Source organism: Podarcis pityusensis (assembly GCF_964106645.2).
Source record: "Podarcis pityusensis genome assembly, chromosome: 1".
Lineage (NCBI taxonomy): Eukaryota > Metazoa > Chordata > Lepidosauria > Squamata > Lacertidae > Podarcis > Podarcis pityusensis.
Genome location: NC_138028.1, coordinates 31285035 through 31299934, shown reverse-complemented (window position 1 = coordinate 31299934; position 14900 = coordinate 31285035). Strand labels below are relative to the sequence as shown.

At 45.7% G+C, this 14900-nt stretch overlaps 1 protein-coding gene across 2 annotated transcripts; it reads right to left on the bottom strand.

The window, feature by feature from the left end:
* Positions 1-2668: 2668 nt before the first annotated feature.
* On the bottom strand, positions 2669-13292 carry RPS6KL1 (ribosomal protein S6 kinase like 1). 2 transcript variants are annotated; one of them, XM_080978183.1, is made up of 11 exons: positions 13115-13292; positions 10939-11255; positions 9883-10007; positions 9624-9716; positions 8992-9039; positions 7154-7286; positions 4715-5671; positions 3898-3987; positions 3461-3543; positions 3053-3148; positions 2669-2959 (listed from the first exon to the last, which is right to left on the bottom strand). In XM_080978183.1, exons 2-11 carry the CDS (start codon positions 11171-11173, stop codon positions 2849-2851), a joined length of 1971 nt encoding a protein of 656 aa, XP_080834309.1. In that variant the 5' UTR covers positions 11174-11255; positions 13115-13292; the 3' UTR covers positions 2669-2848. The 2 variants fall into 2 exon arrangements, with proteins under 2 accessions (XP_080834309.1, XP_080834310.1); XM_080978184.1 differs by having other exon boundaries at positions 10939-11247.
* Between the last annotated feature and the right edge of the window lie 1608 nt (positions 13293-14900).

Here is a 14900-nt window from a genome sequence, read left to right as displayed (position 1 = left end):
GTACCCTTTCTAGCCTGCAACAGGTGAATAACACTGGTAGCAACAGGGGAAGTAGTTTTACAGTCAGCTTCTCTGTATGAAGGACTGTGAATCAGGCCTACTTTCTTTACCAAAACTAATCACTATCCATAGCAGACATACTAATCTCAAGCAGTTGTCTTGCGAGAAGTATATACAATGTTAAGTGCTGCTATAAAGCATCAGTATTGAAACACCTATTTATTATTATTAAGATCATTGGTTCTGGTCTGTTTGTTCTATGTGAGCTATACACTTTCTCATTGTACAGCTATGATGTGAGTAAGAGGCCTGAAATGTTTTCAGATGAGAAGTCAGCTGCTGAATTTGTCCTGTGTCCATCCTATACAGTGGTACCTCGGGTTGCAGACGCTTCAGGTTACAGACTCCGCTAACCCAGAAATAGTACCTTGGGTTAAGAACTTTGCTTCAGGATGAGAACAGAAATTGCGACGGCAGTGGGAGGCCCCATTAGCTAAAGTGGTACCTCAGGTTAAGAACAGTTTCAGGTTAAGAACAGACCTCCGGAACGGATTAAGTACTTAACCCGAGGTACTACTGTATATGCTCATTGGGGATTGATTTGCAATTTCTACTTGGGCTAAAGATGCAAACAGTTTCTCAATTTAAGTTTAGAAATGTGTGTTGGAGGAGTTGGGCTGGAGGAGTTGGAGGAGTTGAGAACAGCTACTGCAGCTGCCCAGAAATCTATTTATACATACTATACAAAGAAAAATTGTATTGAATGGTTGCAATGTTTAGCCATTGGAACCTAGAATAAGTTGACTAGGACCTAAACAGCTCAGTGTGTATGACTCACATAGGAAGTACAGTGGCTGCTTCCAGGAAGGCTTATCTGTTCCTGAAAGAAAAATGGGCTACATATTATTGCCATCAAGTATTTTAGAATAAGGCTGAAGGGTGTTAACTCCACTGTTCCAAAGCAATTCTCATGATGTGTGAAAGAATTCCTGGTACCTCTTAAAAAAGGGTAGACAGGTCCACATTTTTTTAGTTGACATACACAGCCTACAACAACAGTATTTCCCATCCTTACACTTAACAACCACACACAATGCACCCATCACCTTTGAACCAGTTCTGAAGATAGTGTCGTGTGCATATTTTGTGCCAGAAACCAGTCATATTTTACACACCTTGGCTTACATGTTTTTCCAGCATACCTTGCATAGGAAGGTACCTCATCTACCTGTAATGGTGAGCTGCCTCAGCTGGTGGAAGCCAAGCTACACCTTTGCATGGGCATTACAATAGAACCAGCTAGCAATGTTGCTAAAGATCGCACGCAAGTGCTTGGTTGTGCTGAGAGTCTTTTATTTTAAAACGTTCATTGGCAAGAACATGGAAGATCCACTAAGAGCAATCACAAGAAGAGCCTTTTGCTCACTTCCCCTCTGCATAAGAGCTCGTCTCCATTCTGCAGAAGAAGCCAAGTGCAACATGCAAGCTGTGAACTATACAGAGTGTAATCCAAGACTTCTGCCTAGGGTACTTAAGCAGAAAAGCACTGGTAAGCTGGGGACGGGGTCAAGCAGGTATAGGAAGAAGAGGCTTCGAGGTTAAATTAGGGAGGAGACACAGCTGATACGTGATAGAGTAGATACTGCTGTGGCACGAGGAACATTGCTGGAAAGCTCAACTGAATTGACGGTTGGGGAACAAGCAAGTAGAACGTATGGGGGGAAGCCACCTTTGGCCATGCCTGATTTGGGGAAACTGATCATGTAGAGCAGGCATGTCCAGCTCCCGAGAGACTGTGATCTACTCCCACTATAGAAAACTGCAGTGATCTACCCATGGGATTGACCAAAGTTGTTGAGCTTTTGGGGGGAGCCTTCACCAATTGACCAGGGACGCCCAGAGATCAACCAGTAGATCACGATCAACCAGTTGGACATGCCTGATGTAGAGTAAGCTATGTTGAGAGCGTCGATAAAGGGCTTGATGTTTTGGTTCTGCAAACAAACCATACCTAGACAGTTCTGTTGGTAGAGCATGAGGCTCTTAATCTTAGGGTTATGGGTTCCAGCCCCATGTTGGGCAAAAGTTCCCTGCTTTGCAGGGGGTTGGAACCCTTGCGCCTTCCGCCTCTACAATTTTGTGAATCTATTGCAGGGGTAGCCAACATGATGCCTTCCAACTGCTCAGAATTGCCATCTGGCATCATCCTTGACTCTGGTCATGCCGACTGAGGATGGTGGGAGCTGGAGTCCAGTAACATGTGGAAGGGAGGATGTTGGCTACGTCAGCCTTACAAGATGCTCATAATCTTTGTTCATGCTTTGAAGGTTAACTCCAGCAGGCTAAATCTTCCAAAGCTGAATTTGATCCCTTTAGCTGCTATTGGCATATAGCTAGGAAGCAGAATAGGAGCAACTCAAAGCTGAAAAATCTACAGCCAAGCTCTGTGGATTTCCCCCTGAGCAACAGCAAGAGCTGTTCGACAGTGGAATTTGCTGCCAAGGAGTGTGGTGGAGTCTCCTTCTTTGGAGGTCTTTAAGCAGAGGCTTGACAACCATATGTCAGGAGTGCTCTGATGGTGTTTCCTGCTTGGCAGGGGGTTGGACTCGATGGCCCTTGTGGTCTCTTCCAACTCTATGATTCTATGATTCTATTCTATGAACAGCGCTATTGGCACCACCCAGGTCCACAAGACCCGGGCTATTTATTTATTTATTCAGGAGGCAAGTGCTTCTAGAAGGATTTGGGTTTTCCATCTGGCAGGGACACAATCCAGCAGTTAAAACAGCCGGGTGCTGCACTCTGGAACCACAGCTCCACACCATCACCCAAATCTCTTTGGTTCTTATTATGCAACTAACTTGTTCCATTGGATGGTGCTGAAGAAAGGGTGTGCCTTGATCCTGTTCACTCCCTCTTCGCCAGAGCCTAAACGTTGCTTGGGATCATATTGCAGCAGCTGGGAAGGGAATGAGAGATGGTAGTTCAGACTCCAAATGCATACTATCACAGCCATCCTCCAATTCTAATGCTAACTGGCCAGCATTCTCACCTCAGAGACTAGGGATGAAGCAGACTGGCTGAGCTTTTCTGGAAGATGAACCTTGGTGTGAGGATGAATCCCTGAGGGGTGATTCTGGGCTAAAGACTAAGAGATAAACAGAGCTATTAAAACCAGGCTATCCTGCAGCAAAGGCTGCTAATGCTAAGGATAACTGTTCTGAAAATAACCCAGTTTGCCCATGCCAACTAAGTAAGCAGTAGGCTCCATGGTGCAGGCGATCCACGTCAACAAAATTTACACTTTGCAGCAAAGAAGGGAAAGATAACAAGGTTCAAATGCAGTTTGTCGTGCTCCTAGTCAACATCACTTTGTGTAGCACCACTATCACCATTAGAACGCTTTCTGTTTTCCTAATACTGGCTTGCTAATCTAGATATGACAGGTTTAGTTACTCACAGTTCCACTCAGTAACTCGTAGAGCAGCGCCCCAAAGCTCCACCAGTCGCAAGCTTCGGTCAGCTTAGAAATTCCACCCACCTCTGCAGAGAAAAAAGCGTGAATTACAGCAACAGAAAGTCCATGCCAGAAGCCCTTGTCTCCTGTAACCATCTGGGCAAGAGGCTTTAAAAGGACTGTAGTCACAAAGAGAGGTGTCTCAGGTCAGGCCAGCTTGCCTGTTTTATTGCATTTAAGAGCATTTATAAACCACTTAATATCTAAACATTTCCAAGTGGGGTATAATATAAAAGCAGTATTATGAAAGCAAAAATACAAACCAAAACCAATATAACAGCATAAAATGACTTAAAAGCAAATAAAAGAAATAAATGGGGGGGTGATATTTCTTTCCTCTTGCCCCCATCTGTCAAGGGAAGAGCAAATGTCTTCATTACCTGGAGCACAGTATAAGTCTTCCAGTGCCTCACTGCAACACTGTGGTTCCACCTCGGTCCACTGGCCAAAGTATGTGAGATGGATGTGACCTATGAACCCACAGAAATGGCAAGAGCAGTTATGCAAAGCCAAGAAAAACAGGAGGCATCAGAAGCCCCTAGTCACCTTTCTGAACACTGACAAATCCCCATTTGAGTTGCGAATTTCAAAAACTGCCCTCGGGTTTAAGTCTTGGGCACCTGTTTTATTAAATGACAATATGTGCTGTCTATTCACAGCTCCCCTGTAAGCCGAAGGAAATAAACAGGAAATCTAAACAAACATGGTTCAAGTGATGTTATTTAGCAGAACCAAAATGCTGATTATGGGACTGAACTGAGATATAGACCTGAGGACAGGGAAGCTTTTCTCGCAGTACAGAAAAATGACATGCTCAGTTGGTAAAGCACAAGACTTAATCTCAGGGTCATGGGTTTGAGCCCATTGGACAAAGTTTCCTGCATTGCAGGGGTTGGACTACATGACCATCGTGGTCCCTTCTAACTTGGATTCTAAGTTCATTCTCTCTTCATCTCTTGCCCCACAGGTGTATGTGAGAGTGTGTTTTGGTCTCAACCACTTTCCTCTGAGGGAATTTGGCCCTGGGAGTGAGCTCTCCCTGCCCCTCACAATAGAGATTGTTATTCGTTTTTCTGTAATTTCACAAAACATAAGGGAGAGGGAGCTGGAATGTTTTCCCAATGAAACCAAATGCTCCAGCTACCAAATAAGACAGACTAGAGTTTTCATTCAGCCCCTTCTTGGGAGAAAACTTACCAGTATCATCCAGCAGTAGGTTTCGTGGGTTGAGGTCCTGGCATAGGATCCCCTGCTGGTGGAGACCCTCCAAAGCCAAAACCAGTTCAGCTGCCCAAAGTTGGATCTGGTCCTCACTTACATCCCAGGCCCCAAGGCTGTCCCTGTGTGCAGACTGGTGTGCTGCAGACCCATATTGCCTTGGTGCCAGCTGGTTTATGTGCTGTTTATGCGCAGTAGTCAACTCTTCCTGCAAAAGGCTCCCTTCTTTCATTTGTGTCACATTCTGTTGGTTCTCCTGACCACACGGGTTCTTCTGAAGAATTCCAGGATGCACCTGTCTTTGGCCAGCTGGAGAATGCGCAAGCTGTGCTATTCGGTGACATGGAGCTTCTGTTTTTGACATGCATCCTCTTCCTGTCTCTGAGACACGTTGGCTAGATCTCTCGCCTGCATGTGGTTTTGGCTCCTGCTGTGTGGTAGCTCTCTCAGATATGCTGCTGATGCTATCAGTTCTGATAAGTGAGTCACACGACCTGAAAGTCCTCTGGTTGACCAAGCAGCGATGCCCCCAGTGCGCTGGTTTTAAATTAGATTGTGTAGACAAAGTGTGTGTTGCACTTAAATGCTTGCCTCCAATAATGCCCCATGGTCCAACTGCAGGTCCAACATGCCACTTCTCATTAGTCGATGTTCTCACATGCATATGGTCAAGGGACTTCTTCCGAGGCAACGAGTGGTCACCACTTCTGAACAGATGACGATTTACAGCAGTAGGGATCTGGCTAGCACTGTTTTCAGGGTAGAAATTGCAGCTCTGCTGGGACACAGAATCGGCTTCTTGAGGGTTTCCTCTGACCCCTTCTTCACTGGTGTGACTCAAGACCAAGCTGAGCTTTGCATTCAATGTATTGGACGTGCTGGAGGATTTATGATGGAAACAATTCTGTGAGCGAAGATGGGACCAGAGGGTCCCCCCTGTGGGAAAAAGGAAGAAGGGCTTCTCAGAAACATGCCAACTCCAGTTCCCCAACAGCTGTGCCTCCTCTTCCATTATCCCTTCTACTACAGTTGCCTGCTAGCCTGATACCAGGCCGCAGAGAATAAGAGGGTTGAGAGGACAGAGAGAAGGCTAAATGGTTCAGTTGATCTCTTACTGAACCAGCTCTATTGGGAGGATCAGGCAGCAAGCTTTCAAACCGCACAGAGAAGCTCCCCCTCCCCCCCGGCAGGATTAACAAACGCTTAAGTGTTCCCAATTTTATTCCTGCCTGAAGAAAAATGATGTGCAATTCAAAAGGCTGCTAACCTACTATATCTCTGCAGTCAGGCCAGCAGAGGTATTAGCTAAATTCGGAATGCATAGGATAACTATTCTTCAACCAATTCTCAGAGGAAGAAGAGATCAAAAGTTTCTGGCAAGATAATTTCTCAGGCGCCACATGCCCAAAAGCTTCCCACCCACCTCAGGCTAAGAAGGATAGAGTGGATGACCTGCAACCATAAACATGTGTAACATGCTGCTATAGGGTGACTACAAACCACAAAGCCAGCTGGGATTTAGTGGAGAATGGAAAAAGAAGTGACACAAAAAACACAAACTGGATGGTTCCAATGTTACATTTCTGTAACTTGCAGAAATGCTGTGGGGGAAACCTAAAAATCCTGTTCCTCAGACTGGTGCCTGATAGCGTTGACCTATTAAAAGACTTGCATAATGGGTCACTTTTCATCCAGATCTGTTCTAGCAAAAATAAGTTTGGACTACAACAACGTAACAGCTGACCTGATCTGCAGGAAGTGAAATACTGTATTTTTCCATGTATAAGACTATATTTTGTCGTAAATTTTTGAAGTTTAAAATAAAGGTTGTCTTATACACGGATAGTGTACAGTGTATTTTCTTAATTTTGGGATAAAAAAATAGAGGGCATCTTATACATGGGGGAGTCTTATACATGAAAAAATATGGTATTTTGTACAGGATGGCTGGTACTCCAGTTTCCTGCAATCATAAAACCAATCTGCTCTACGTGCAAGTGCACACAATTCCCAGTTCCCTGAAGGAGAAATTAGTTTACAGTTGAGTTATCCTCTACAATGAATTTTTCCATCTTCCTGTACTGGATGCTACACTCAAGGTATCTCAGAGGGTTATTTGGTTCACGGACAGAAATAATTCCACTCTTTCCCCTTGCTTGCACACTGATAAATCTTAGTCCGACTTAGTCTTAGTACTTTGCATGATCTCCAATTTGCCCAAAGGTCTCATTTTGTATTAAAAAGCAAATGAAGCCATGTTGGCCCATGATAAGAAAAACAACCCATAACAGTTGGGCAAGACTTTCATTAGGACCAAGTAAATTTAGCAAAAAACACAAAACTCAAGCACTCAAAATATTTACTCCAGGTGAGGCTGAGAAATACGAGCGGGGAAATGGCAAATCCTTTAACACTCACCTTTCACGTGCTCCAGGTGGAGGAAGACAGAGTCCTCACTTACAGAGTAGCACAGCAATTCAACCATAAAGGGGATTCCATGTGGGATGATTGTCTGCCTTTCACGGGTCTCCACGTGCGATTTGGGGAGGCTCTGGAAGGGAACACAGAACCAAGAGATGTGGGTTGGCTATCCGAATGCTGTTTGGCCAGAAGAGCCCAGCAGCCTCTTCCAGTGTGGGAAAGGCCCCCTTACCACCCACTGTATTATAGAACACAGTTGGAAACTAATCTGTAAAAGTCCAAAGCGTGCAGAATGTACAGGAGCCCTGCATGTTTTCCATTTAAGTACTCTGGAGCAGTAAATGATTATCTGAGAAATATTTTTCTATAGACTCTGCCTTTCCAGCATTGGCCCTGTACCTGAATTAGGCAATTTGTTATTGCTGAAGAATTTCATTGTGGCCCCAAAATACCTCTGGTTTTATTTGCAAGTGATTCCATACTGGAAAACTTTGAATTGAAAAGGCAGGGCATGCTTTAAATACATTAAAAGTGCTTGTTTATTTCAGGTATTAATAAATTACTTAATGTTCAAAATTCCTAAGTGGGTTTAAAACAACAACACATATACAAGAATAATAAGAATTAAAACTGATCCTGGAAATAGAAAAACTGCCTGCTGAAATAGGAAAGCCATTGTCAAGCACCAAAGTTCAGCATTGAACTTTTACTGCAGCCAAGGTTCTCCCCTTCTTTCTTAGCATTCCTTTGGTGCAAGTGCTTCTGCAGCTCAGGAAGAGCAAGGGGACCAGTAGAGGCCTGATGCTATAAAGAGGCATTGGCCAAGCAACTTCTCAACAGTAAACAGAAGGGGGTGGCAGATACATAGATTCTGTGGAGAAAAGGCTCTGCTATCTTGCCCTCTGTTTAGCCTGAGTGAGGCAAGCACATATTCCAGCTGAGCTGAGTCCACAAGCTCAGAATAGGTTTGGCCTGGCAGGTAGAAGGAGAAATCCCAGTAATTTCCACCAGTGATAACCATCTTCACCTGCTCACATCAGGTGCTTACATCTCCTCAGCTCCCACAAAGGGGTTACACTAGTTACCTGATTGGCTGAAAGAGTGCCAGGTGTCACTCAGCCCAACATGGGGTGGAAGCCCTTAAAAAAGGGACTAGTAAAATAGTCCCTTTGTCCCTCACATTCCATCATGAGTTCCCTCACCTCCTCAGGTTTCATCGTCCATTTGGATAACCCTGTAACCGAGCACCTTTGCTTTGTTACTTGTGAGGAGTCCAGAAATCTTCTTGTAAGTAACTAGGTCAGCATAGATAGATTTGAGCTAAAGGGTTCCTATTATTTCCCAGTCTGCTTTGTCCTCCTGTCTTCATTTTTATTCCTAATAAAACTTGGCTGCTGGAGTCTGAAGTGTGTTAACACTAAACCCAAAGATTCTCACCAGTTTGTGATTTTACGCACGAGTCTTTGATTCATAAATAGGCTGCCAATTCTTTCATTTAGACATTAATATAATTTAAAGCAGCACTTTAAAATAGCTTGTATTTGAACATGTGAGAGAAGAATAAGCTTTGTTCTTCTAAAAGGAGAAGAGGGCTAGCAATGGATTTGTAAAAGGAATTCCTCAATAGAAAAGGACATGAGCAAAGCTTCACAAATTGAACAGTATAGAGAGATCTGGGCTAGCTATAACCTCACAGATACTAAAGAGAACAAGGTTGAGCCCAGGAGGGCTTTTTCAAGGCTAGGTTGGTTCTCCATTAACACCATGTCTAGGATTGCCAAAAGGAAGAGAAATAGAGGAAACGAAGGGAGTCAGAGGAAGGCGGATGCACATACCTTCAGTATAAAGGTTCCCCCAGTAGCAGGGTCCTGCACTATCTGTACCTACAAGCAACAAAACCTCAAGTTAACCACAACAGTGCAATGGTCTGCCTGGTACCCATATGAACCTCAAGGTTTTAGGGTTGGGGAGAATCTTTCTTTATTCTCTCAGGCATTTTAAATCAGTGTTGTTTTTAATTTCCTGCAGCTTTTTAGAGCTTCAGTTGTGTGGGGGGGGGGGGCGCTGCTGTTGTTTCATAGTACTGCTCCTTTTCATTTTGCTTCTTGTTGTTTTACATGATGAAAACTTGTCTGATGAGACACAGTAAAAATATGATTGGACAAACCAGCAGAATCCTGAAGCAGCTAAAGACTGGATTTCATAGGCTGGAGCCAACTCAGTTTGCTGCATGAAGTTATGAGGGTGCTCTAACACAAGGATAAGGAACTTTCGGCCGTCCAGATGCTGTTGGACCACAGCTGCCCTCAGCCCCAACCAACATGGCCAGTGGTCATGCACTGCAGCAACATCGGGGGCGGGGGGGGGAGAGATTAATCTTTAAGGTGCCCAGGCTTCTTCAGGATTTCGCTACAATTGCCTGACATGGTTACTCTTCCAGAACACCATCTCAGGTGCAACTAGTTACCTTGTCAATTATTCCTACAACCTTACAGTGCCTCAGGTTCTCCACTGGTGCGCTGAGTGTCCTAATTGGCCGAAAGCGAAGGCTGCTGTAACCCTGTCAATCAATGAAAAATTGAGAAACGTCTTAGTTTGAGAAACTAGGTGGAGTAGAACAAAGGAGACAGTAACAGTACTTGGTGGTTTTGTTTTTTGTTTTTTAAACTGCTGGGAATCCAGCTGCATGTCCCCTATTCCGCCCCCCCCCCAAAAAAAATTCTCACCGTTTCAGTGGAGCTTCCATTTCCCAGAGTTCGTTGCAGATGGCAGTTGAAGATCTCTTCAGCACGTTTCAAGTACTGGGTGATCTTCCTCTTCACAGCTTCACGGCGCTCCTTATTAGGATCCACTGCATGAGAGTCATGGGCATTACTCATTCTTAGCTCTCATTTTATGTAGTTCTTTTTAGATCCTCAGCTCTTCCTCACATCACAACATGCCTGACCCAACAGCCAAGGCTGTGTGTTCCCCACACTTTTATAAAGCTAGAATTCTGCACCTACAAGCAGTCTAAATTCTGTGCCACAAAAAAATGAATTCTGTGACATTTATAAATTCACAATAAGAAATTACTCAAACTTAAGGGTTAAAAAAAGAATGGGATTGCTTTAAAAATTATTTGTGTAAACATGGCTCCCAAATCAAAACTTGGATGTGCCTGGAATAAATTTCACAAAATAAAAGACAATTAGAGGAGATATTCTATATAAATTGAATGTTGAAAGTATATTAGAACACAGTACAAAAGAAAATGAAATAAAGAAAGATGATGAAGCTGTTAAGAGGTAGAGAGAAGTCAATTATGTAGAAGATATGAACATGTATAGAAGAATAAATAGACTACGTTTATGTAAAGATGACGTTTATCTGTAAATTTTAAATTGCTCTCTCTCTCTCTATATATATATATTCACATAATTTGTATGATTTCACATATATTTTGCAATATTTTTTCCTCATCTAGTCAGCTGGGTGGGCAAGAGCCTATAAAGAGCATTCGTAAGTTAGCCATGCACCTTTCATGCTTCTATGCTCCACCTATCCCAGGGTCCAGGGGTGGACCTTACAGTCTCAAATTCCAGCAGCACACTGTGTGGTGTCTAATCTTGCCCCATAACCACCACCTCTGGCCTTCCATTCTACATCATACTTGCGGTGCCCAATGCAGCATCACTGAGGCTCCACACCCAGTACAAATGAACTGGTTGCCCTCCCCTAAATCCACCTCTGCCAGGATCCCTACATCTTTCACAACCACCCACTCCACTTCTCCACCGTACCCTGAACCCCGTTGAGCAGCACATCCACGCCATTCTTGTAATGGTTGAAAGCTTCTTCGTAGTCCTCGCTCACATCCCGTTCCAAAGCCAGGCGGATCTGCTTAGCCGCATCCACCAGGTAGTCACGCTTCCCAGTTCCGTGCGCGTCAACGCCCCCTGGCGCAACCCGGCTTCGGATTTGCTCAAGATATACTCGGGCCTGGGAGAAGGCTCGAGTGCAGGATTCGGAATCCATGCCCAAACCGTTGCTCAGGGGGTCACGCTGCTTAAAAACTGGCCATTCTCAATGAATCCTCACCAGCCTACTTCCTGTAATGCTTGAGACAAAGGCAGAATTAGAGGGAGAGAAAAACGAAGGGTGAATTAGCAGGTTAGGGAGAAGACTGGGGGTGGGGGTGGGTGCAAAGGGCTACAAATCAGAGCTAGAAAGTGCCAGCACTCAAAAGAGTGGAAAGAGTTTGCAAGTGATACAGTCTCTGCAGGAGGGCTGTCACCTAATGAGAGTTGCCTAAGTATGAGAGTTTTAAGTATTTTGGCAAGGATTAAACACTTGCTTAATCCTTTTTAAGAGGGATGCGGGTGGTGCTGTGGGTTAGACCAGAGAGCCTAGGACTTGCCGATCAAAAGGTCGGCAGTTCGAATCCCTGCAACGGGGTGAGCTCCCATTGCTCGGTCCCTGCTCCTGCCAACCTAGCAGTTCGAAAGCACGTCAAAGTGTAAGTAGATAAATAGGTACCGCTCCGGCGGGAAGGTAAACGGCGTTTCCGTGCGCTGCTCTGGTTCGCCAGAAGCGGCTTAGTCCTGCTGGCCACATGACCCGGAAGCTGTACGCCGGCTCCCTTGGCCAATAAAGCGAGATGAGCACCGCAACCCCAGAGTCGGCCACGACCGGACCTAATGGTCAGGGGTCCCTTTACCTTTACCTAATCCTTTTTAAACAGGCCTTTGGTTGACCTGATCAACATCCTATACACTTTTAAAATGTGGCTCTTTTTTGGGGGGGTATTATTGGGTTATTGTTTTTATTTTGATTTAATATATTGTGATCTTTTTTTGTGAACCGCCCTGAGACCTCTGGGTATAGGGTGGTATATAAATTCAGTAAATAATAATTGCAAATAAAACCATGGAATTGAATAAAAGGCACATGTTCATGTTGCAGCAAGCGCCCTCTTAGAAGAGGCTTTCCCCTCCTCCTGTAACAGGAGAAAGCCTCTTCTGAAATTGTGCCAACCACCTGTTGTTTCCGTAAGTACATAGCACTAAAAACAATTAACTTTTTTTTAAAAAAAGGAATCTAACAGTTTTAATCGATTATTCAGACCACATCAACCAACCCAAGGCTGCAACCCTGCTTTTGCCCAGGCCAGGGAATAGATAGATAGGTGGGATTAAGGTTCACAATAGGTTTCTGCCTCCACCGTTTTTCTGCAAGCGAAACCCAAGAGGCTGTTTGTTTCTAAGCTCTTGTTCCTCTCGAAGGCAAGCAGACCGGAAACAAAACGGCGGGTGCTAACGGTATGCCACCGGCTGCATGGTTAGCCTCGGGGCCTTTGGACGCTTAGGCCAGGCGGAGCCACAGGCCCCGCAGGAGCTGCACAGACTCGGACGAATGGACGCTCCTCATTCTCCCTCCGGCGCTAATAAAACTACCAGTGCTGGCACAGCCTCAACTTGGAGATGGGCAGGAGAAGGGTCGGTACAGGAATCCGAGAAGCCTTGAAGCGCTGTGTTGCCAAGAGAGGACCATTGTGTGCGGGCATCCGCTGCCGGCCTTAGAAGGGGGGGGGGGAGGCCTCACTAGAGAGATGGCCGCACTTGCAAACACCCCCCCCCCCGCGCGCGCCATGGTTGTAGCCAGGATTTTTATTGGGGGGGGGCAGGACTTTTGTTAGAGGGGGCCAGAACCGACGTGATTGGACAGTTAAGTATTTCTATTGTTTTACTCGATCTGGAGGGGGGGTGCAGCTGCCCCCCCTGACGCTTAAGGAAGCAGGTGGTGCAAAAGATAAGCTGGAGGGGGGGCGAACCTGGCCTAACCCCCCCCCTCGGCTCCCCCTTATCGGCTAAGAACGCGCTGCAACAACCTGCCCGCATCTTTCCCCGGGGTGTGTGTGTGTGTGTGTGTGTGACGTGGGCAGGGCACAGGTGCCTGCGGGGAAGGGGCATCCCGTACCTAAAGGAGTCGTGGTGCCTGAGATGCTGGTCGGAGCGGAGGGCGAGGCACGGAATCCCCGGCGGCGGCGGCGGCGGCGCCTCCTCCTCCTCCCATCTCGGCTCGGGGATCCGGCTCGCCGGTGGAAGAGCTAGGTGTCGGAGGATGCAACTTGCGGGGGCTGTGTGGGTGGTCCGCGGTTGCGACGATTGGCTGCGGATGAGCTCACTAGCCGGCCTTTAGAATAAAGCACCAATCGCCGGGCAGCTGGCTCGAGAGCTGCCTCTTAAAGAACCCGCGTCGAAGGCTGCAGAGCCAGGCTGCGGAGTCCAAAGCGGGGGGGGGGGGGGAGAGTCTGTCTCCGGGGGTGGGGTGGGGAAATGAAATTAAAACTGTTGGAAATGAAATTAGAAATATTCCTTGGGCTGCCATTTCCCCTAAAGAAGTACGTACGTGATTGTATACATGTATTCACTTTCGATCTCATTTCACTTTGTCCTCCTGGTTTTCGATAGGGTCGAAGGACTATGTCAATAAATTCCGTCCTGTTTTCAGAGTCGGTGTTATGGTTTTACTCCGTGGTAACTACCTCGGTTCTCGTAAGCTTGCCATGCTATCCAAATGACTGTTGGGAAAGGACTAGTGTATTTGTGGGCTGGTGGCAGAAGCCATGTTTCTGCTAAACCTCTCCGTGTGGAACTGAGCTACTAGAAAGGCAATGCACCTAGTCAAAAGCGTTTGTTCTTTTATCATTATTTCACATGACCCATGTTTTTGTCTGTGCTTTGAAGAGCACAAGAAGGTGCCTGCTGGGTCCTGGGCAATGGGCAATACCAGGGGTCAGCAACCTTTTTCAGCTGTGGGGCAGTCCACCATCCCTCAGACCATGTAGTGGACTGACTATATTTGGGGGGGGGAGGGAATGAATTCCTATGCCCCACAAATAACCCAAAGATGCATTTTAAATAAAAGGACACATTCTACTCATGTAAAAACACAGATTCCCTGTCCGTCCGTGGGTCGGATTGAGAGGGCTATTGGGCTGGATCCGGCCTTAGGTTGCCTACCCCTGGTCAATACATTCCAGCATTCTGTTCTCATAATGGCCAGCCAGGTGTGTGTAGGAAACCCACCAGCGCAGGAGCCTCTCCCCACTTTTTTATTAGGATTTTTGGGGTGGGGTGTGTGTGTGATGTGGAGAAAGTGGACAGACAGGTGTGTTTTTCCTGCTTTCAAAGTACTAGAGCCCAAGAAAGCTGAAAAATGTAAGATTCGGGGCAGACAAAAGTACATCATACAACACATGGTTAAAATGTGGAATTCACTGCAAGATGTAGCGAATACCACCAAGCTGGATGGCTTTCAAAGGGGTTTAGACAAGCTCATGGAAGTGACCTTGCTGATATTATCTGGCTGCACTAATGTGGGGCACTGAAATATTATCCAGAGCTGCAATTGTTAAGCAGAGGAAAGTTCAGTATCTCTGAGTAAATGGTTTAAAACAAGAACAACACTCATCCAGATGGGGAAAAGATGCCAACTGGCTAAAAAAAGAGGACATTGTCATAGATCCTTGGTTGCCATAATCCTAATCATTATATCCTCTATAAAGTCCAGCATAGACGAAGGGGCTGCTTTCAAGCTTGGAGCCATCTAGTGAGCACTTGCAAAAATATGTTTGGGTGTACTGCATTCCAGTTAAATACTTCTTGGATAACCAGTCTGCAGTCTTGGAAGAAAAAGATACTAAAGGAAAGCAGACAAGAACTGTGTTTAAACAGAGTCTTTCAGCTACCATATCAGTATA